Source organism: Schistocerca nitens, chromosome 3 (genome assembly GCF_023898315.1).
Source record: "Schistocerca nitens isolate TAMUIC-IGC-003100 chromosome 3, iqSchNite1.1, whole genome shotgun sequence".
Taxonomy (NCBI): Eukaryota; Metazoa; Arthropoda; class Insecta; order Orthoptera; family Acrididae; genus Schistocerca; species Schistocerca nitens.
In genome coordinates, this window is record NC_064616.1 from 55,989,312 (window position 1) to 56,014,258 (window position 24,947).

A 24,947-nucleotide genomic window follows, 5' to 3' on the forward strand; every position below is an offset into this window, starting at 1 on the left:
GACGTCGTGTGTTTCGATGTTTGTTTAGGTGTAGCGCCCCATAATACGGCGCAGTTACCTCGCATCGGACGAACGGACGGACAGATAATAATTGTCTGAAAGTAAAAAATTAAACTTTCCACGCGAGGGAAGACTTGAACCAAGGACCTCTCGTTCCACAGCTGCTTACGCTAACCACGGGACCACAGCGCTCCTAAACTCACACTGTCATTGATGTGGCCTATGTTGCGCATGGACTACTCAATTTGTATATTTTGCTTATTTTTTCATAGTTCCACACAACTTCTTCCTGTTTTCTCGATTGATCTGTGTTCAGTTTTTCAAGGTCTATCCACTGTGCCAACTTATAACTAAATCTGAGGGGGATGCGATGGGGAGGTTCCCTTGTTAACAATTATAGATGCTCTCTGCTAGACTGCTGACTATGCCACTGAGCTGCGAACGCATTGCTCTATAGCTGGCGACATTTTGATACTTCTTACCGCTCTGGACTGAACATCACGAAATGCTTTTATTAGGTCTGCAATGCAACGGATGACGCGGCACAGTCTTCTCGCGTGACTTTAGAGAGTGCATCCTTATGCTATGACTCAAAAAGATGTTAAGCGCTCTACTACACTCGTAATTATAAGTGTTCTTTACTCTTATGAGCAGATCTGTAGACCCCAAAATGGGACTGGGCACAATACGGCGGGTTCAGAGTTCAGCCACGATCCGTGGCTGTTGACCCTGTCGATAGCAATCTTCACTGTATCGAGGTATACTAGGACACTGTTGACACGATAGTGCGTTAAAGCGCAGTGATTGCCCGAGCTCGGAGACAGTGTGTGCCACGCGTAAGGCACACATGATCTGACCGCTGATATCGCACGTCTTGCCCATTTCCACGCTCCACTGTCACGCTGATGGCCCGAGCGAAGTCTGATATCATCTTATCTGTGGTGTCGTTTGAAGAACGAGCTCCCAAGAAAGGCTGGTTCCTCGAGACGGAAAACAAGTAAGCATAGTCCCAATGACCAAAGGGTGACTTCGGCGTAGACGCGCCCTCAAGAGTTCCATACGCCACTGCTGAGGAAGGCTTGCTTACACCAGAGCGGAGTATTGCTCAGCCAGTTTGCAATCACCGCCGAATACGATAGTATCCTGTCTCTTCAGCCAGCAGTGTAATAGTTATATTAGACAGACTATGCGGCAAAGTTTATGAAATATCGTACTTTGAGAGAAGAGACTATTATCTGGTACGGTATCAAGTGATGCGTTAGTGTTCAGTGACACTAACAAATATACACTGAGGTGACTAAAGCCACGGGATAGCGATACGCGCATATACAGATGGCGATGGTGTCGCGTACACAAGGTATGAAAGGGCAATGCATTGGCGGAGGTGTAGTTTGTACTCAGGTGAGTCGTGTGAAAAGGTTCCCGACGTGATTCTGGCCGCACGACGGAAATTAACAGACTCGACGCGGAATGAAGGGATGTTCCACTTCGGAAATCGTTTAGGAATACAATATTCCACGGACCACAGTGTCAAGAGTGTGCCGAGATTGTCACATTTCAGGCATTACTTTCCACCACGGACAACTAAGTGGCCGACTTCACGACCGAGAGCAGCGGCGTTTGCATAGAGCTGTCAGTGCTAACAGACAAGCAACACTGCCTGAAATAACAGCAGAAATCAGTGTGGGGCTTTCAGTGTTAGTCCATTTTATATCCTTACAAAATATAAATTGCATTTTATAAGTAATGAAAATTGGTTGATCGCGTAACTTCTTTGCTTTTATATAAACAAAGCAATTACTTTTGATGCAAGTACAGTTTACATGTACATACATAAGAAAATCTATTTTATAAATGTTGTTTTTTGTCCTCAATAGAACGTTCATCATCATGATCTAAGGCAAGAGTTTTTTGTAATTACTGATAAATGTGAAGAAGGTTGTTTACCAATAACAGAATCATATTTTATGTAAGCTCGGTGAGGTTTTGAAGCGTTGTTTGATATGTTTTAATTTTGCATTTTGTTTTTTAATTGTACCATCTTTACCTTTGAGTAAATTGCGTTTTCTGGCGCTATAAGATAAATTTGTGTAGATATTTTATTTTTACTACAACACCCATCTATTTCAAATTACAAATCAACAAATTTTGAAAAAAAACTTGAATAGTGACAACTTCAATTTTGCTGTAAATACTGCTTATTTTCAAGTAACAGACAGGAGGATAACTATCAGAACAAAAATGTTCCGTAGCTTATATGTTCCTTGATAAATCCTCACTCAGTTTCTAGTTGGTTCATTGATTCCGATTTCCAGGGAAATCTAGTAAGCCACTGCCTGCATACACAAACAAAGTGCTCGAAATGAGGTAACGCCCAATAGGTATGCAATACACGAAACATACAGCTAATGCGACCAAAGGTACCGTGGTCTATGCAAACTTTTGACAGTTCACGGTAGCCTACTGTGGCTTTACAATTCTAATTTTCTTCAAAGTTAAGTATTTCGTCTTGTTCATGTAATAATAAAGTGATCTAATATTCTTTATGTGTTATGGTATCGTCCGCAGCTCGTGGTCGTGGGGTAGCGTTCTCGCTTTCCGCGCCCGGGTTCTCGGGTTCGATTCCCGGCGGGGTCAGGGATTTTCTCTGCCTCGTGATGACTGGGTGTTGTGTGATGTCCTTAGGTTAGTTAGGTTTAAGTAGTTCTAAGTTCTAGGGGACTGATGACCATAGATGTTAAGTCCCATAGTGCTCAGAGCCATTTTTTTTGTTATGGTATCAACTCGGTCTCCTCCAGAAGTAAATCTAAGAACCCACCACTGTGCTGACGAATGTTATTTCTCCTGGTACATTATTCACATGACATGTCGAACCATTTCATTCACCGTAATGACAAGAGCACTCACTCTCTCACACTCTCACACTCTCACACTCTCTCTCTCTCTCTCTCTCTCTCTCTCTCTCTCTCTCTCTCTCTCTCTCTGTGTGTCTCTCTCCTCTATACAGCAGCCATCTGTAATTCCATTGCTCATGAGTGTACACACTGACAAGGCAGCATGCTGGCAATTTACGGGTATGTACCTACCTACTTTTAATCAGTTGCCGGCCGTGCGGTTCTAGGCGCTACAGTCTGGAGCCGAGCGACCGCTACGGTCGACGGTTCGAATCCTGCCTCGGGCATGGATGTGTGTGATGTCCTTCGGTTAGTTAGGTTTAATTAGTTCTAAGTTCTAGGCGACTGATGACCTCAGTAATTAAGTCGCATAGTGGTCAGAGCCATTTCAACCATTTTTTAATCAGTTCATATAGAATTCAAGAAAAGATGTTGAGGCTAAATAACTTCTGTCTGCATCCAAATACACCTTTTTTATCTCTGACATCTCATTTCTATGGGTAGATTGTCAAGGTGCTTCACTGCTGTGCATTTCTTTCCTTTTTTGTACCAAAGTTAGATTCAGTAGACAGAATTTCAGCTCCTGTAATGTTGTACTTCTTAATATCCCAAATTCAGACAGTTTTTTAACAAACATGCGAAATCATCAGTGAATAAATGAACTGAGATGTTTTGGTTAATATTAACAACTACTGGAATGGATGTTTGTGAGAGCCCGCCCCGGTAGCTAGGGGGTTAGCGCACTAACCGTAGGGGACCGGGTTCTATTCCCGGCTGGTCGGATACTCTCCGTTCTTGGGGACTGGGTGTTGCGTTGTTTTTATCCTCGTGCTGTCATAAAAAATAACTAAACTCCGTCCGAACAGGCCTCGGGAGGTCCTACGGTACCGACCGACTGCCGCGTTATCGTCAGCCGACAGGCGCCAGTGGATGCAGATTTGGAGAGTCACGTGGTTAGCACACCGCTCTCCCAGCCATTGTCAGTTCTCGTGACCGGAGCCGCTATTTCTCAATCAAGTAGTTCCTCATTTGGCCTCACGAGGGCTGAGTGCAACCCACTTCTCGACAGATCCGGACGATCACCCACCAAAGCCCGAAACCACTAAACTGACGGGAACTGGTGTCACCACTGCGGGAAGGCCGTTGGGCTGTACCGTCGTAACCGACACAAAAATGGCCTGTATACAGTCACATGACAAAGCCTACGCCTATGTAACTTCGTACCGGGCAACTGCTTGTCCCTAGTGAACGTTCTGGAAACACGCTGTTGTGTCTTCCACTGATGTGATGACTGTATGGGCACGTCCCGAAAGCCAGTTAAAGAAAAGATAAATAAATCTGTAAGACGGTCGTTTGTGTGTGTAGGCAGTACAAAATGCCAATTAATTTATTTTCTGCAATGAATGCGAAGTTATCGCAATTTATTATCCCGTAAGCCAACAGTACCAGTATATGAAAACACAGAGAAAAATGTTAAATTACTGTTTCTACATCCTCAAAAATCGTAATTATTCGAACTGGTTATGACATTTTAACAAGTTTAAAATATGGTTTCCTAGTTTAAGTTTCTGTCAATATGTGAAACTATGAACTTACAGGTTTCTACCATGATTATTACGTATTCTTGGTACACCACATTTATCAGGAGCGGATAAGTTTTGTCTGTGCTGCAGTATATAGGGAATATTTTTTCAAAGTTTCAAGCTAAGAAATTTTTGTGACACCGGTTAATAACTATAACGAAAGCGTCATTTACTGATCACTCAGCATCCATTTTTATGACTTGCGTAGCAACAATATTTGTCTCATCGGCAAAAATAATAATTATGGCCATTGATTCAAATGAAATGTTGAAACGGAAATCCTCAAATGTCAAAACGTTAGGTGAGTTTTAAATGAACACAGGCAATTCCCGTTTTCTCCGCCTGTTAAATTAAGTTTCATTTATGCATATGTTAGGTTACTATAGTAACACCAACTTTATTATTCATTTAAAAATGTAACGTTTCCGCTTGTAATTTTAAAAAAGTAATGCTTTCTTCATATTAAATAGGAAACACTTCCCTATGTTCCACAAAACTCATGTTCTGCCAAGCACTGACGAAAAAATCAATTAACGTTAACACTTTCTTTTGTAAACCCTCTGTATCCGTATAACTAATATCTCTGTAACTCTCACTTCGTTTTACCTGTCGTTGCGAAAGTCAGTTGTTACCTGAGAATACGAAAACCAGTTTCTGATGAAATATGTAACATGAAGTTGCAGATCAGGAAAATGTTTCTTTTTTTTATATTCAAATCGCGATCGTTAACATAGACCAACATCAAGAGCGGGTCAGTTATCAAACATTATAAAACTGTTTGACAATCCACTCACGGCCGTGGAATATCTGATCGACGGCAGTAGAGTTTTAAATGCGGATTAAAAATTTCTTCACCTTGACTGCTCCTTATATTCTGTAGGTATATTTGAACGCAAGTAAACAGTCGATTACGAAACTATAAATGGTCAGCACGTAGACATATAAGGATACATTTTGTAAATAAGTGTGTGCTATGTCGAACGTAATAACATTTATCGTGAAACTGATCTCGGAGCATGTCACTATCTAACACTGATTGTCGAAGTTCCTTCAATAACTCTTCGAGAGTGAAACGTCCTCTTCCGTCACAAGGCATAACCGAGATTGTCTTAAATAAAGCGTTTGTGTGTGTCTTAGTGCTACAGAGGCTCGGCTTGTTGGTTACCGACGCTCAAGCCCCGCGCTTGATTGCCGGTGACCGGCTCCAACTTTTCTGTTGGGGAAAGAGACGGAGCGATGCACCCTCAGCCTCGTGAGGCCAGCTGTGAAGCTGGTTCAATAAGTCAGTGGTTACAGTGTCACGAAACTTGACGAGGTTGCGTAAAGTAAAAAAGGCTTTCCCTTAGCTACGTGCTACATGACATATATATTTAGCCGGCAGGTCATAATTTCAGTTATGAATTAATTACAGCACCTCGTGATAACAGAGTTCCGGGGGACCATTGTGCGAGGATAGGACACTGGAGAGTCTTGTAACACATGCTATTTGGGGAGTCTTTTTAATGTCTCTCTTATACTTTTCCGCCAGTCAAACAATACTTTGAACATTCGCACCGTTCCTCTTTGTACACTACCTGTGTCTCCATCCCGTTAGACATGGTATGGGTCCCATACACCTGAACACTATCCAGGTACGCGCCGTGCAATTATTTGTTAACAATTTCTATTGTAGACAAACGGAAATTCCCCTGTATACCAGCAACGAATCATAACCGGCCATTTGCTTTACCCACAACTGAGCCTACATGACCGTTCAACTTCTTATCTCTATACATTGTTGAGCACATTGAGCACGTATCTGTATGACATGATTAATGCTGATCACATTATAGTTAAATGATATAATGCATTCGAATTTCGTGAACTGCATAACTTTGCATTTCTCTGTATTAAGAGATACTTGCTAGTCTTCGACCGTTGCTGATGTTTTGTCGTTATCTAACTGGATATTACTGCAAGTTTTAATTACATCCATAGCCAACTAAATCATGTAGTAACAGTTTCCCAGGATAAATAGTGTTGTTGCAGCAATGTTGTGTCAGCAATGGAAAAAGAGACATCAGATGTGTAATGCGAAACGCGCATACGGTAGGTTGCATGAGAACCTCAACACTGGATGTTACTACAATGATTCATTGGTTGCTGGCCGCGGTGGCCGTGCGGTTCTAGGCGCTCCAGTCCGGAGCCGCCCTGCTGCTACTGTCGCAGGTTCGAATCCTGCCTCGGGCATGGGTGTGTGTGATGTCCTTAGGTTTGTTAGGTTTCAGTAGTTCTAAGTTTAGGGGAGTGATGACCTCAGCTGTTAAGTCCGATAGTGCTTAGAGCCATTTGAACCATTTTTTGATTCTTTGGTTGCAAATTTAATGAATGCCTGAGTCATTTTGATTTAGTATCATATCTTTAACTATCAAAAGTTGGAGTGAGGATCATGTTGTTAATCAATATCTGATCAAAAGTATACGGACCTCTATTAGTGGACATTAATATGGAATGTCTGGTTCCAAGCGCCGTAGGTTTAGAATCCGCGCCAGACGGCATGGAACTCGATGACCACCAGAGGTCTCTGCAGCAGTCGCGCCGTAAGCCGCGGCTGCGCGCGCTCCTGGCCCCGAGTCTAACGTGAGGGCGCCACTGTTGAGGGCGTGGTCCTAGCAGCCAATAGTGACATACCGTGTTGTGTATTTAGGTGGCTGCCTCTCACTCCGTGAGCATCCCTCCAAAACCCAGGCGATCATTGTAGGCAAACCCACCCCTTCCTTCCGCCTTCTTGATTTCTACATCACCCCCCTTCCCCCACCTTCTCCTTTTCCTTGAAAACATCTGCACACTATACAGGGTGATTCAAAAAGAATACCACAACTTTAAAAATGTGTATTTAATGAAAGAAACATAATATAACCTTCTGTTATACATCATTACAAAGAGTATTTAAAAAGGTTTTTTTTCACTCAAAAACAAGTTCAGAGATGTTCAATATGGCCCCCTCCAGACACTCGAGCAATATCAACCTGATACTCCAACTCGTTCCACACTCTCTGTAGCATATCAGGCGTAACAGTTTGGATAGCTGCTGTTATTTCTCGTTTCAAATCATCAATGGTGGCTGGGAGAGGTGGCCGAAACACCATATCCTTAACATACCCCCATAAGAAAAAATCGCAGGGGGTAAGATCAGGGCTTCTTGGAGGCCAGTGATGAAGTGCTCTGTCACGGGCTGCCTGGCGACCGATCCATCGCCTCGGGTAGTTGACGATAAGGTTTCATAACTAACCTTTTTCGTAGGACTCTCCATACAGTTGATTGTGGAATTTGCAGCTCTCTGCTAGCTCTGCGAGTGGATTTTCCTGGGCTGCGAACAAATGCTTGCTGGATGCGTGCTACATTTTCATCACTCGTTCTCGGCCGTCCAGAACTTTTCCCTTTGCACAAACACCCATTCTCTGTAAACTGTTTACAACGTTTAATACACCACCTATCAGGAGGTTTAACACCATACTTCGTTCGAAATGCACGCTGAACAACTGTCGTCGATTCACTTCTGCCGTACTCAATAACACAAAAAGCTTTCTGTTGAGCGGTCGCCATCTTAGCATCAACTGACGCTGACGCCTAGTCAACAGCGCCTCAAGCGAACAAATGTACAACTAAATGAAACTTTATAGCTCCCTTAATTCGCCGACAGATAGTGCTTAGCTCTGCCTTTTGTCGTTGCGGAGTTTTAAATTCCTAAAGTTGTGGTATTCTTTTTGAATCACCCTGTATATTGTCCGCTGCCTTGACCCCCCTCACCCCCTGGTGTCGCCCTTCCTCTCCACCCCGTACCAGTTGCCGCGCCTTTACCATTGTGTCCCACCCTCTCTCCATCTCCACACCCTCCATCTCCTTTCCCAACGAAACTTCCACCATCTACCCCTCCTGGATGATGAGCTTCGCCCTGACATCTACCCTTCCTACCAACTCTAACCCCATCTTCCTGCCTCCTCCTCAGGGTTCCTCCTCCCCCTCCCTCCTCCTGAGCGGCTTCCCCCTCCTATTCACCCTTCATCTCTTGTGCCTCCTTTCAGTGTCTCTGCACTTCCTCCTGCCTTGTCTTCCCTCTTCATCTCCCGGCCCACTTGTCTCCTGCCTCTTCGTGTACCCGCTGACGCCTCTACTCTCTTCATCCCGCCGCTTCCCCTGCTGCCCCTTGCTCTCCCCTCTTTTTCCATCCTCTCTGACCTTTCCCTCGGCAGGTTCCACCTGGAAGTTTTATTCTTCGTTGTGTGTGCTCCAAGTGGGTTTTAAGTGTATTGTTCAGGGGTGTTTTTAATATTGTGACCGACTTTTAACCTGTGCATGGGCATTCAGTGTCTTCTCTGTGTTTTAAGAACCGCCAACTGTGTTTTTTTTGTGACTTTTTTAACTGTCCCCCATGAACGTCTCCATGTCAGTGTCTTTTTACCTCCATTTTCTCCCCTTACTCTGTTTTATGTTCCCCTTTTTTATTGCCTTATGTATGTATCATTTTATTCTTATTTTAGTTGTCGTGTCATTCGGCTGAAGAGCGCCGGATTGTGCCGCTGACAGCCCTCCCCTGCCCATATGGGGCAGGGAATGAAATCTCAATAAAGAAAAAAAAACTCAGCGAGGCAGTCTGATATTCGCATTGAGTTGGTTGATATCTCGCTTACAGACATCATGTTTACATTGCGTGTGCTTACTGACTGTTTATGAGTGGACGTTGTTTTGATTTCGTGAGGTTACCTCTTGTCACCCCGTTGCTTAATACTTTGTTGTTGATCTTGGTGTCTTGCTTGGTTGTCTGTCATCATGCTTGTACTTCCATTCCCGTTTGTCTGTCTTGTTTGTTCGTAGCCCGCTCCCATTCGGTCCCACCGCATTTTCGTTAGTGGCCACCCCGTTGACCATTCCTGTCGTGGTTACACCCTTATGGCGATAAAGTAAATGGTGGTAGTTGTTAGCATGGAGGCTAAGTTGGTCTGTCTTGTGGAACAACAGCAGCAGCTCATGCAGCAGCAGCAGCTCCAGTTAGACATCTTACAAAAGTCGATGCGGTTGCTAATGGACAAAGTCGATGCCCGGGACACATGACCGCAACAGCTTCCGAGTCCTCGGGTGTCCGATGCTTTCCCATGTCCGCCGTCATTCCCACCATTTAATGACGCTAAAGAAGAATGGGAAACATACTTACATAGGCTGAAACAACACTTCACAGGTTTTCAATTCACAGATGACCCCTTGCAACGATCGTTGTTTTTGTCTTGGGCGCACCCAGACACATTCTTTCTTCTCCACAAGTTCGCACCCTTGTCCAATCCTGTGGCTCTATCTTTTCAGGAGGTATTCCATTTGCTGACAAACTATTATTCACAGCGCTTCGATGTGGTGTCCTCTCGGCTGGAGTTCCACCAGTGCCTTAAACAGCCTGGTCAATCATATCATTTCTGGGTCACAGACTTGGACAGTCTCAGCTATCGATGCGGTTTGACATGCACCAATCAGCAGTGTAATGCTTCGTATGCGGACTCCCTGATCCAGGATGTGGTGGTTCAGCTGGCTCTCGATCCTGAGATCTGCACTGCAGCGTTGAAACTCGATAACCCTCGTTGGAAAAGATTCTCCGCATTTCCCACTCATTTGAAATTGCTCAGGCGGCTAACGAGCGTCTCATGGCATAAACGCAAGTGGCGGCGATCGATGCGTCTCTGGGGGTTCCGCCCTCGCGACGTAGACGTGGCCTGGCCAACATAGGCCAGCACCATTGGGACTCTTCATTGTCCGAAGTCTCTATAGCTTCAGAGTCTCCAGTCGCCCCTCATCGTCGATCGAGCGGCTTGGTTCCATCTTGCCCACAGCGTTTTACCATACACTCTCGAGCTGATTGCCCCCACCGCTGGAAAATGTGCACGCTGTGTGGGAAGGAGGGCCACATCTGATCTGTTTGTCATAGTCGCTCGACTCCCTCCCGTCCTGCCCCTACTGGGCCTCAGGATACAGTACATGCTCTGCAATCGGTCGTCTCACTGGAGGACCCATCAGCACGGAAGCTATTCCTCACACTCCGCCTTTTTACTGAGGATGTCAGTTTCCAGGTCGACACTGGGGCCGCCGTCCCCCTGATTAATATTGTAACGTATACCCGCCTGGACTCCCCTGCGTTGTCATCTCCCCTCTCGGCGTTTGGCCGCCTACGGCGATGGTTCCATTCCCCTTTGTGGGCAGTTGGTCTTCCAGGCGACATACAAATGAGTTCCCCAGCTCCTTAGCCTATTTGCTGTCGACCATCTGTCAGCTTCGAATATTTTTGGCCTGGATGCGTTTCAGCTGTTTGGCTTTTCAATTTCTGATGAAGTTAAGGTCATTTCCACGGCTGTTCCTTTTCAGGACTTGGACGATCTGTGCTCGGGTTTTGCATCATTGTTTGCAACGGATCTTGGGTGTGCTTCATGTTTTCAGGCACACATCACACTACGGCTGGATGCGCAGCCTCGCTTTTTCCGAGCCAGACCCATTCCAGTGGTCTTACAGCCAGCAGTCAAGCAGGAACTTGATCGGCTCCAGGCTGCTAGCGTCCTAGAGCCTGTGACATGCAGTGCTTGGGCGACACCATTGGTGATCGTATGGAAACCCAATGGGTCTCTTCGGCTGTGTGGGGACTTCGGCTCTACTGTCAATGCCCTGTCCTTAGTAGACACTTATCCCATTCCCTGACAGGAAGACTTTCTTGCCAAGCTTGCAGGGGGCCAGTACTTTTCTAAGATCGACCTGGCTGAGGCATACCACCAGTTACCCTTGGATGCCGATTCCCAGAACATCATGGTTATCAACACACCTTTCAGATTATACAAGTACAAGCGGCTTCTATTTAGAGTCTCTTCAGCGCCAGCAATTTACCAGCGTTTCCTGGAGCAGCTTACGCAGCCTATCCCAGCCTGCGTGAATTATCTGGATGACATCTTGGTCACCGGGCGTTCCTACCAGGAACATTTGCACAACCTCAGCGCCTTACTTCACGCTCTACAGTCTGCAGGTTTAATCTGCTGGCTGCACAATTTTTGTTTCTTCAACCGGAAGTGTAATACTTAGGGCACTGGCTTAGCAAAGATGGCATTGCCCTTTGGATCGCAATTTTGCGGCCATTGAGGCCCTTCCTTGTCCCAAGGGCTTATCTGACCTACAGGTCAAATTTACTTATTACTTAAAGTTCTTACCCCAAGCTGCCTCCGGCGTCGCAAAGGGGTGACTCTTGATTCGACTCCTGCCTGTGACCAGGCTTTTCTCCATTTAAAGAGGATGCTGAAGTCCGCCCCTTGCCTTACTCCCTTCTCTCCGGACCACCCCGTTTGTGGCAGCTGATGTGTCGGCATATGGCATTGGGGCAGTCCACGCACATTGGAATACCGATGGTTCAGAACAGCCCATCGCTTATGCATCTAAAACGTTAACCCCAGCACAACAGAACTACTCCCAGATTGAAAAGGAGGCCCTGGTGATAGTTTGCTGTCCAAAAATTTCACATCTATCTCTTTGGGGCCACGTTCACCCTCCTGACAGACCATAAACCCTTAGTTACACTTTTTGGACCCCACTCTCACCTTCCAGAGCAGACGTCTCAACGTCTCCAGCGCTGGGCGTTATTTTTACGGAATTACACTTACACCATCCAGTATAACCCCAAAGCCCACGATGCTAACGTGGATGCTTTGTCACGTCTCCCAGCAGGCCCCGATCGTGCGTTTGACCAACAGGAGGTCCACTGCTTTCACAATGATTCTGTCCGCCGGGATGTGCTGGTCGGTTTGCCTCTTATGGATGCTCGCATTGCCATGGCTACACGCCAAGACTCTATCTTGCGACACGTTCTCTGCTACGTGGTCCAGTCCACGGTTGGCTCTCCTATGTTACTCATCGGATGTGGACCGACTTCAGCCCCTGGCGCCACCTGTCCCACAGGCTCTCTGTGGTCGATGATGTCCTTCTGTTGGCCACAGAGTCGGATGCACAATGGGTGGTAATCCCTCCAGATTTTCGACATCATGTGCTCAGTTTGTTACACCGCAGGCACTGGGGTATGTCCCGCATGAAAGTTTTAGCTCACCGGCACGAGTATTGGCCCAGCATCAATGGCGATATTGACTGCATGGTCCGCAGGTTCATTGTGTGTGCGCGTCACCAGGCAAGCCCCCCTCAGTCATTCACACCCTGGCCTGTGCCTCGCCAGCCCTGGGATTGTATCCATCTCGATTTTGCGGGCCCGTTTTTGGGGTCCATGTGGTTACTTATCGTTGATGCCTACGCCAAATACCCTTATGTCGTTCACATGGCCTCCACCACCACAGAGGCCCCACTCATGGCCCTGACTCAGGTTCTCTTCATTGAGGGCATGGTTCAAAGTTCAAATGGCTCTGAGCACTATGGGACTTAACTTCTGAGGTCATCAGTCCCCTAGAACTTAGAACTACTTAAACCTAACTAACCTAAGGACATCACACACACCCATGCCCGAGGCAGGATTCGAACCTGCGACCGTAGCAGCCCCGCGGTTCCGTACTGCAGCGCTAGAACCGCACGGCCACGGCGGCCGGCATGAGGGCATGCCTCACACATCAGTCTCTGATAATGGCCCCCAATTCACGGCATCCTCCTTCCACAACTTCTGTCAGGCCAATGGTATGAAACATATCCGTAGCCTGCCTTTCCACCCTTCCTCCAATGGCCCAGTGGAGAGGCTTGTCCGCACATTTAAACAGCAGTTGACAAAGGCGGTTGAAACATCTCCAACCACGTCAGCCCTCACCCTGTGCTTCAGCACATAACGCACCACGCCAATTGACGGCCATAGTCTGGTGGAGCTCCTCCGTGGGCGACAGCCACGGACCCTGCTCCATTTGCTGATGCCGTCACCCCATCCACCCCCGCTCCCGGCCCACTCAGCGTTACACTCTCGTAGTGGTCGTGTGGGCCTGCGTGTAGGGGGGCAAGGTGGGTTGGATGCCCGCCACGGTCGTTGTGGCTCATGGGCAGCGTGTGACATCAGTGCAGACGTCGAAAGGGTTCGATAGCCACCACCATAACCAGCTCCACCCACGTATACCTGCTTCACTCCCGCCGCCGCCTCCTCCTACACTACCTCCTTCGGGTACAGACGTGGTCCTCAAGTCGCCGCCACTGCCCCCAGTTGCTGCCTCCCCGCGAGCCCGTCGCTGGCCCTCCCCACCCCCAGGCGGATCAGAGGCTCCCTCCGACGCCCTGGCCTCTGGGTCGGCCGTCACGGACACCTCGGACGTCCCTTCCTCTCCGACAATGGCAGTTGCCGAGCCTGGGTCTTCTCCCATCTGTCGACCACCGTGGCACCGTCTGGAGCGTTTTCACCCTTACGCGCAAGTTTCAGGGTGGAGGGATCTGGTACCAAGTGCCGCGGGTTCCGAATCCGCGCCAGACGGCATGGAACTCGATGACCACTAGAGGTCTCTGCAGCAGTCGCGCCGTAAGCCGTGGCTGCGCGCGCTCCTGGCCCCGAGCCTAACTTGAGGGCGCCACTGTGGAGCACGTGGTCCCAGCGGCCAATAGCGACATACCGTGTCGTATATTTATGCGGCTGCCTCTCACTCAGCGAGGCAGCCTGGTATTCGCACTGAGTTGGTTGATATCTCGCTTACAGACATCATATTTACGTTGCGGGTGATTACTTTCCATTTACGAGTGGACGTTGTTTTGATTTCGTGAGGTTGTCTCTTGTGAACCCGTTACTTAATACTTTGTTGTTGATCTTGGTGTCTTGCTCGGTTGTCTGTCGTCGTGTTTGTCCTTCCATTCCCGTTCGTCCGCCTTGTTTGTTCGCGGGCCGCTCCCGTTCGGTCCTGCCACGTTTTCGTTAGCGGCCACCCCGCAATCGTTCCTGTCGCGGTTACAGCAGAATGTGTGCACTCTTTGCCTTTATGACGGGTTGAACTGCACTGGGGACACTTTCAATGAGGTATCTGAATGTCTTTGGAGGAATAACAGCCCATTCTTCAGGATGGAAACCATACAAAGTAGTGATGTTGGACGCTGTGTCTGGAACGAAGTCGACGTTCTGGATCACCCCAAAGGTACTTCATTCGGTTCAGGTTGGGCTCTGGGCAGGCCAGTCCATTTCAGAAATGTTATTGTCCACAAACGATTCCATTACAGATACTGCTGTATGACAAGGTGCTGCGACACAGCACGCAGTGCTGAAATGTTTCATATCCCTCCATATTTAACATTTCTTTAAGCACAATAAGGGGACCACAATCTAAGCACCGAAAACACCTCCATTCCGTAACACCAACTTCTCGGTTCTTCACTGTTGGTCCTATACACGATGGCAGGTAACGTTCTCCAGGTATTCAAATCCAAACCCTTTCATTGGATTGCTACAGCGTATACGATGATTCATCACTCCAAACCACTTGTTTCCTGCCATCCACTGTCCAATGGTGTCGCTCTTTGCAGCCACCCCAAGCATCGCTTATGAGGAACTGGCATAGTCAGTGTGCAGCATGAACTGCTGGTCGCATTCTGGAACTCGCGAGTGATTCCTTCCGCTGATTCGTGCAATATCTCGCAACCACCCTCCGCAATGCTCGACGGTCCTTTTCCGTCAGCACATGAGGTCTGTCTGACAGTGATTTAACTGTGGTCGTTCTTTCGCATTTCCATTTGACAGTCGCACCACCAACAGCCGACTTGGGCAGCTTTAGAAGGGTCTAAATGTCTCTGATGGATCTGTTACGCAGGTGACATCCAATGCCTGGTCCGAGGTCGAAGTCCCCGAACACTCCTGACCGATCAGTTCTGCTGCTACTGCTTGTAGTGACAGCACGATACTCCCCGCCTTCTTTTATATGGGTGGATACGCCTCTCGCGACTTCTAGTGGTCAATTCCGCATTACGTAGGCGCGTTCGGATACTTTTGATCAGATAGTGTACATATTTATTACCGTAGCAAGGTACCGATTCGTGTCCGTATGTTTTAAATCGTTATCTACTCGATATGCTATACACACCATATGTACGTATAAGTTCCAATGCACATGTGTCGGTTACTTGCAGGATTTTTGGTCTGAACAGAAGAGGCTACGTTCCGCACGAAAATTGTTTTCTAAAGTTGAGATGATTTCAGATAAAAGTTTTTTTCATTCTGAAGATATGTCGTAATCAGTGAAAGACATTTACAGATTAGGTTACTCAACGTAACGAAATATCCATTCTGTCACTACAAACGGAAGAACTTATCGAAATTTGCTATATAAATACTGTATCAAAATTTATAGCGTACCCTATTTTATTGGAGGAAATAATGGTGGCGCTGTCGAAGACGAGATAGAAGGGTTCTTAGCAGACTAATGCTTTCTGGAAATTCTTTCACGAGTTATGAAATATGATGCTACATTTCAGATGTTTTGTCTCATGTCTCTTGTTTTTTCGTTTGAGCCTCTCATATAATGCACAGATTTTATTACAACACAATCTGCGTGGACTCAGTCGAGTGTTCTTCCTCCCACGAGAACTGCCTAATGTCTGTATCTATTTATGGGCCAGAAAAAAATTTTCCTATGCACTGACAGACAAGTGAATGAGTGCAATTTCTTTAATTTCGTGTCATTCATTTCACAAGCAAGTCCAATACACCGTGGTTGCTGATCACAGAAATATTTTGTTTCGGCCTGTTGTTGTTAATCAGATATTAATCTAGTACGTCACTTTCCTTGAACTTTAGTAGTAATTAAAAAAAATGGCTCTGAGCACTATGGGACTCAACTGCTGAGGTCATAAGTCCCCTAGAACTTAGAACTACTTAAACCTAACTAACCTAAGGACAACACACACATCCATGCCCGAGGCAGGATTCGAACCTGCGACCGTAGCGGTCGCGCGGTTCCAAACTGTAGCGCCAGAACCGCTCGGCCACCAGCGGCCGGCTTAGTAGTAATTACATTAAGAATTTTTCGCTTAGTGATTTATCAGGACCCGTTTTTAAATTATTTTCGAGTTTTATTGTGCACCTAAGAGGACAACACACTTAGAATTAGAGTTTGTGTAATAGTAGACAATAACTGTTTCAGAGTGAGACCAGGTGAGTTGCATTACTAAATACATCACGATTTTTTTGTTCTTCATTATGAGATAATTAAACTGATCTACTTACCGTAGGTCATTGAGCACCGGAAGCAGTTTGAGACCTGCAACAGAAAGTTGTTTGTTACGAGAGTTCAGAATATCCACAAACAGTCCATACACGAAGAAAAATGTGAATCTTTAGACTCGTTAAAACTTAATTTATCCACTAACGGAAATAAATGTGCTATTACAACACTTGGGACGAAAAGACCTTTGTCGCAGGCAGATTAAGGGTCACGATAAAATGAAATGTACTGTTAGTAACATGAAATTCACAGTAAATTGAAAATGATATTTGTTGTTGTGTGTATACTTTCATGCATTCTTGATAAAGGTGCTTTCATTTTGAAATGTTTCACGAGACTGCTATTGTGACTGCTGCTTGAATGCGGATTATATGTGACATAGTTTGATGAAGATGCCAGACGGATCGAAAGATTAAAAGTAAAGCACTAACGCTGAAGTGGAGAAAATGCTGAAAGATCACATAGTTCAACTGACAGAAAGAAAGAAGGTGCATGTCGCCCATTGTCGATTACCAGCTGCTGATCCAAATCATCAAAAATTATGTATACCTATTGCTAAATTGATGATACCTTGGACTGTCTGCACACTGGACTCGCATTCGGGAGGACGACGGTTCAATCCCGTCTCCGGCCATCCTGATTTAGGTTTTCCGTGATTTCCCTAAATCGCTTCCGGCAAATGCCGGGATGGTTCCTTTGAAAGGGCACGGCCGATTTCCTTCCCCATCCTTCCCTCACCCGAGCTTGCGCTCCGTCCCTAATGACCTCGTTGTCGACGGGACGTTAAACACTAATATCCTCCTCCTCCTGGACTGTCTGAAGGGAGCAAAGTATTTTTCTGTATGAGTTTGCAGACTGTCTGTTGACAGGTCGAGACTGATAAGACAGACCTGGAAAAAACTGCTTTCGTAACATCTTAGGGCCTCTGTAAGTTCAAAGTTATACCATTTGACCTGTGAGATGCTTCAGCCACCTTAGAACGCGTGATGAACAATCTGCTTAGTCGTTTTAATTGGACAAAGGGTCATTAGTATCTTGTTGACATTATTATTTTCTCAAAGAGAAATGTTTGATCAACAAGGAGAGGGAGGAGTAACAACTCGTATAAAACCATGGATCACCTGGGCCTGGTGACAATACCTTGTAAGGGCCCCTTGTCAGGGTTACGGTGAAGTCCTAGACGGTAGCGAAGGCAGAGATGAAGATCATTGGTACAGCTTCCTTAAGTCCTTTCGAAATATTACGGAAAAAGTGTAGACACGAGAATTGCTTCTTATTGAAATGACTAAATTAGTTCCAAAAATATTTCTGCATCAAAAGCAATTTACTAACCACAGTGCCGCAGTGGTATTTGCCAATCGATGCTTCAAAAATTGCGAGAAGTAGGAAATGTAACTGTGTTCAGTTAACATAAATGTACTACCTACTCGAGGTCTAACATCGTCGAACATTTTGTTAAACTTAAAGTCAAGTCTCTTATGATATTATTAGAACAAATGTTCTTCTTTGACAGTTCGCTTACGAGAGCTGGCACACTTTGAAGACTGGTGACCATAACACAACTATTTCACAAATAGTATTTAAGATTCAAAGCATAGTAAATTTGATAAAATTGTTGATATGTTCAGCACGAATAAACAGCATGTAATGTCATTGCTCAGACGCAGTCTAGAAATATATCATATGCTCGTCTCGAGAATTAAGATTTATTAATAGTTACAGTTTCTATGTACGCCGGTATAAAGATTATTAGAGTCGTGGGTTGTTGAATGAGGATGCGACTGTGATCATTGCTGTCTAATGAAAAGCTTCAGTATTAAACATGGCTGACGACGATCCTAAATTAGGAATCCGCTCCTCCCTTCGAATTGTTAGAACGAAGGGAAACCAATGTCATACGGTGTTGCTGGCTGGGAGGCTCCCAGGGGTAGGTTCAACCGCCTGATTGGAGAAGTTTCCTTTCTTCCTGCACAACTGCAGCTTTCTTTCGCGAAGTGTATGAGTTGTGTCTTGAAAATTTGTAAATATCTATGAAGTTCTGACTGTGACGACTGAGTGTACAGTTACAGAGTCGTGTTCGTGTTGTTGATGACGATGAGAGGCAGAAGAGAAAGGGTGAAGACCGGTGCCTACACATAACCTATTAATCGCTAATAACACGAAGAACGCGGCCTAGTTAACATCTCTATCCCACGTATGGCTAACCGTCAATAGTATCGTATGCCTCCACTCCATCGGCCGAAGTGGCCGTGCGGTTAAAGGCGCTGCAGTCTGGAACCGCAAGACCGCTACGGTCGCAGGTTCGAATCCTGCCTCGGGCATGGATGTTTGTGATGTCCTTAGGTTAGTTAGGTTTAACTAGTTCTAAGTTCTAGGGGACTAATGACCTCAGCAGTTGAGTCCCATAGTGCTCAGAGCCATTTGAACCATTTGAACCTCCACTCCATCAGGCACTATAGGGAGGTGTGGAATTTCATGCAGACCACTGGTGCAAAATTTGTCTGTCACTTTCTCCCCGCCGCAAACTCTTCGCATTGCCGTCCAAATACTGGCGACGAAAATTTTACCAGGTTTATTTGTCTACATAGCTTAATAGTGCGCATTATAAGAAGGAATCTGACGTGGATACCACAAGGCAGTGCACTGTAAGTACCTAAAACAAAAAACTTTCGGGTTCGTAAATGTTTTTTCCCCGATTACTAAATTTCCGTTCAAATGGTTCAAATGGCTCTGAACACTATGCGACTTAACTTCTGAGGTCATCAGTCGCCTAGAACGTAGAACTAATTAAACCTAACTAACCTAAGGACATCACACACATCCATGCTCGAGGCAGGATTCTTACCTGCGACCGTAGCGGTCGCTCGGTACCAGACTGTAGCGCCTAGAACCGCACGGCCACTCCGGCCGGCTAAATTTCCGTCATTTTCGCCAGCAGCACTAGTACTGCATCTAGCTACACTTGGTCCACAACACAATGTTCTTGTAACACCTCCATCTGATGATGAGCCTGCAGTGGTTCGAAAACATGTTCGTGGCTGAATAAATCGTAAAAAAGCGACTGGTTGCATATTTAATATCAGATAAATGCCAATTTAAATCACAGCCGCAGTTCGTCATCCACAATGGATATACTGAAATGATCTAGTAAATGTTCAGATATCGACAGTTATCGAGTTAATAACTGACTGCTTCATTTTACTTCAAGAACTGGTGCAGCGGAATTTGTGAAGAGATGGCGACGGCACATTTACTAGTCGCAATCTCATGTTTTTGCTCGTAGAAAGTGGCAGTTAGAACGAGACAGTGTGGTCACAAAGAATCTGTAACGTAATGCAAAAGTTGTTAGCAGTGGAGTGACAGCTGAGTAATGAAGACGAGCGGGGCGTGTGATTCAGCGTAGCGCGTTCATTAACTCATGCCCGTTTAGCTGCGTGTCAGAGGCTACACTGTTCACCCTTCAGAAACGCCCCGCTGTTTCACAGTGGCCGCATTCTTAACTCCGCACAAGACTTATGTTTTTTGCTGTAAGTGTGCTTGCTCCAGTGTCCAGGCTCAGGTCACATGAAATGTTCACCAAGTTGACACTATTTCTACATCAGCAGCGTTTTACGTTGGGTTTGTGGAGGGGTATTATATGTAAGTTATATTATATGCACGGGGAAAAAATTATTGTGCAGAGGCAGTCACGTTAGAAGTATAAAATTTTATCCTTGTATGAATATTGACTTACTACTGAAGAGGAATTCCGCCTTATGCAAGACATTTGTAGCTTTGTTTTCACCCAGACATGTTTCAGCACATTTTGTGCCATCTTCTGTGGGTTTATTTGTTTATTTTCCTTATGCAAAATTGTTGTTGCATGTTAACCTTTAAAGAAACTTTCGGTACGAAATATTTTCATTTGTAAAATGAGTGATTATTGGCAAATATTTTACACTGGTTTGCATATAATAAATAGCAGAGAGACGTATCGATGAGTTGAGGCATGCTATGTTGTTTATTTATATGTCTTAAGTTTCTAGTTTTGTAGTACATTTGGAAATAAACTGGATGTATGCGTTTGTTTACGTACCTCACATTTAGCTATTGGATGTTTATGCTAGTAGCTTTACTTTTGCTATGCAATCTACAACTTCTCATCTACAAACGGCAAAAATATTTTATTTTCATGTTTATCATGTATTTCCGACCGAGGATCACTATATATGGTGTTATTTATCGTGTTACTTACGGTTTTTGATGTTGTGGTGTTTCTACTTCGTTTGTGTCGAGGTATCACGCTTATTTTTTCGCTTTAGTCGCTACACACGCATTTTCTAAGATTTCTTTTCCAAGCAGAGAGTTTTCGCCGCCAATACGTGTTGTTGTGGCTGTGCAGTGTTCATTTGTTTTGTGGCACGTTTGTCTGGGATGTGTCACGCGGATTTGGAGTGTTGTTGATGTCTGTGGTGTTTAGTTTGTGTGTGTGTGTGTGTGTGTGTGTGTGTGTGTGTGTGTGTGTGTGTGTGTGTGTGTTTCCAAGATAGGGGGAGGAGGGGTGAGAGAGAGGAAGGGAGTGAGAGGGAGATAGGGAGACAGAGAGAGAGAGAGTTGTGGATAACCATGTGGAGTCAGTGGTGTACAGTTTGGAGAGAAGGGAATTTAATTTTAGAGGCCGATCATATTCAGTCTTGGGGTGGATGTTATTTATATAGTTCCTGTGTTGTCGCAAAGAGGGTTTTATTGCACAGTAATGTGTAGTCGTTTAGTACTTTCTTTCCTTGAGCTATTGAGTTTTGTATGTAATAGTTTACTTCTAGTGTTAATTTTCGGTAAAGGCTGTTACTAGTTTTAAGGATTTTTAAGTTGGATATTGAGCGTGAGCTACTGCTTTTCAGTGCACTGCGATGTTCTGTATACCTGGTTCTAAAATTCCTGTATGTTCGACCCACATCTACGGGCTAACAGCAGTTACGAGTTAGTTGGTATGTATCAGATTGGCTGTATTTGTCAGTGCTGGTGGTATTCCCTCCAAGTCTGTTCTGTATTGTGTTGCTGATTCTGTATGCTGTGTCTGGGTGAGAAAAAAATTACAAAAGTGTCTTGCATAAGACGGAATTCCTTTCCAATTTTTGAGCAGGCACGGAAATAAGAAGAACTGAAACATTCACAAGATGAGTAACGAGTTACAAAAGAAGTAGATGATGGAAAACTGTGAGATATTCGTTACTACCACATTTACTCGTAATTTAAAAAATTCAAGGCATATGGAAAGCTTCTTCAGTGATTAAAGATATTGTATCACAACTGACAGGAAGATAGGTGCTTCGAATGTTACTATCGCAAGTCGGTGGAAGTCTTAGATTTTAAAGTTATCGAACGTTGCGATGACAATTACTACGGTTTAGTAATAAGATTTATTTGAACCAGTAAGCTTGTTTCTTAAATTCCACTCAAACAGTACATCTAAAACTCGGAAAAACTAAAAGCCGACACGATAACGTAATTTTTCTGAATGCTAATGAATGCTCCGTTCGAAACTTTAACCAAGCTCATAAAGCCGGCGTTGACCGCCTTCATAGTCTATTGCTTATTGATAGTGGATAGAGGCACAGACGTCGCCTGGTCACGACTCAGATCTTCCCGAAGTCGAAAGGGAAGAAGGGGGTCTACGCCTCAATGTCATATCGGGAGCTACTAGAACAAATATGACACCGAAGTGCTGTCAGGTCGAAACAATTGCACTATATTAGGAACGACACGTTATTTACACAACCAGAAAAACATTACTACACTCTCCTTGAGGTTTCTAATTCACTCAAGATTTGCCGGCCGGTGTGGCCGAGCGGTTCTAGCCGCTTCAGTCTGGAACCGCGCGACCGCTACGGTCGCAGGTTCGAATCCTTCCTCGGGCATGGATGTGTGATGTCCTTAGGTTAGTTAGGTTTAAGTAGTTCTAAGTTCTAGGGGACTGATGACCTCAGATGTTAAGTCCCTTGGTGCTCAGAGCCTTTTGAACCATCACTCAAGATTTGTTGTTGCAACAGTGCATATGGAGCACATGGAATAATTACATTTACAGATCAATAGCACAAGCTGTTCTATGATACTAGGTATAGACTCATGCTGAAAAATCACTATTAGTACGTGATGTAGCCTCCATGGGAGGTAATGCAGGCACTGAATCTGGCAGCCTGTCGCTCGTGCAGATGCAAAAACTGTCCTGGGATACGTTATGCCACGCCTGTCCGATCTATTCAGATAGTTCTGTAAGAGTTGCTGGTTGACGAGTCACTTCTTGTCCCATCATGCTCCACACGTGCTTGATTAGAGACAAATCCGGAGATCGTGCTAGACAGAGAGGTTGCTGCACTTCTTGCAGAGCACGTTGTTTCACGGGCAGTGTGTGGGCGAGCATTATTCTGTTGGAACAACACATCACCTTCTTGTTGCAATAACGACGAAAGAATCAGTCTAATAACAATCTGCACATACCGAGCGCTGGTTAGCGTCCCCTCCAGAAACACCAAAGGTGACCTAGAGTTGTGGCTTATCGCACCCCAGACCATAAGGCCTGGAGTGAGACCAGAGTGTCTTGGACGGATGCACTCTATGAGACAATGCTCACTGCGTCTGCGTCGTACCTGTAAACGACCATCACTTGTGCAGGCAGAATCATCTTCCACTGCTGAATACCCAGGAGCGCCACTCCATCTTCAAAGTGATCCTCTGACAGTACTAGTCAAACCACACATGTCGATGCTGTGGGGAGAATGGTAGACGGGCTAGAGGTGTGCATGCCCGTAGTCCCACTCCTAACAACCAGTTTGCAACAGTTCGTGTTGACACCTCTGGACTCACAGGCCTTCTCGTCTTTGCTGTGGTAGCTCTTATAATATGACGATCCTGGCGGGTGTCTGTGGATGCGTGAACTTCCAGATCCTCGTCTAAGGGTGTGAGAGTGTTCACGTGCCCACTGACATCAATGACGTTGCACAACTAATGTGGCATTTCGAACATACGAGGCAGGTCTTCCAAGGACCATCTCGCCACTCGGAAGGCCAGGATTTGACCCCTTTCAAACTCGCTCGGTTGGCTGTAGGAAGCACTAGTGCATCTCCGTGACATGGTTTCCTGCTTGCTTCATTCGTTTGCACTACACTGAGCCTTGTGGCTGTGAGCAGATGGTGCTCTGGTACCTACGCCACTATGCTATCTGTTGGTGGAAGACGTTGAAACCATTGTCAGTACATTTAGTATCCTCCAGGTTGCATATGCCATCATCGGGTCAAACTCGATATCTTCTTTCCAGGCGTACTAATTTTTTCTATTTTTTTCGGGCAGTGTATTTACCTACAATGACATAATCATGTGCGTAAACTGTTTTGCGAAGAGAATTATTACAAAGTATTTTCAGACTCAAAAAGGAAGTCCCAGTTTACTGACAAGCAGCTGTCGGCATTTGGACGGATATTTTCTGGGTCTTCAAATGTTTCGGTTTCAAATTACATCGCGGAATTCTGAAGTGTATACAATATAAAAGGCTAAAGCAGAGAATAAGAGATTTATGCAACGGACGGGGTTTCTGCCAAAGCTTAGGAAGGAGATTTAGGGTTAATAATCCGTCGATAACTAGATCATTGGAAACGGAGCACATGTTCCCAATGGGGTAGTAAATCGGTTGTGTCCTTCCTTCGCATTTGTCTGGTTTGAAATTCAGATGGCTGTTTTACGACTCTAACTTCCATTGAATGTAATTTTTTTTAATTCAATAAACAAATAAGGATGGAGCATTTTCCTCCAATTTTTAACCTTTGAAAAGTGAGATTATTACGAATAAATTATTATGGCTTACCGCACTGAATTATTATTGTTGTGTATTTTTTCGATTTATCCGAAAATATCGGCTCTCCTACCACGCCATCAAAACAATTATATGTGGACTAAATGGACGTATAGGATGGAAACTGAAGTTTTCGCCGGCTTCCTCTGTCATCATCGTCAGGACTTCCACACTAACTGAAAAAAAAAGTGAAGTACCCAGAAGACATGGTCGAAAGTCAATGTAATTTCGCACATCGGCGGGTAAGTAAATTTCTGGAATTTCAATTCTCTGTGACAGGTAGAATTGCCACCAGAGTGGATTAGTGTGTTGGTAATAAGCATCCCTGAAGTAGATAAACAACTGAGAGAGTTGAAAACAAATAAGACACAAAGTCCAAATGGGATCCCAGTTCGGGTTTTCAAAGCGTACAGCACTGACCCCTTACCTAGCTTGTATTTATCGCGAATCTCTCGCCCAGCACACAGTCCCAAGC

At 45.2% G+C, this 24,947-nt stretch overlaps 1 protein-coding gene across 1 annotated transcript in view; it reads right to left on the reverse strand.

Annotated features, from left to right (window-relative positions):
* Positions 1-24,947, reverse strand: part of LOC126248019 (uncharacterized) — a 910,522-nt gene that overhangs the window by 269,196 nt on the left and 616,379 nt on the right. The window contains exon 5 of the mRNA XM_049948603.1: positions 16,650-16,683. Within this exon, the coding sequence (XP_049804560.1) occupies positions 16,650-16,683 (34 nt within the window). The remainder of the gene's footprint in view (positions 1-16,649; positions 16,684-24,947) is intronic.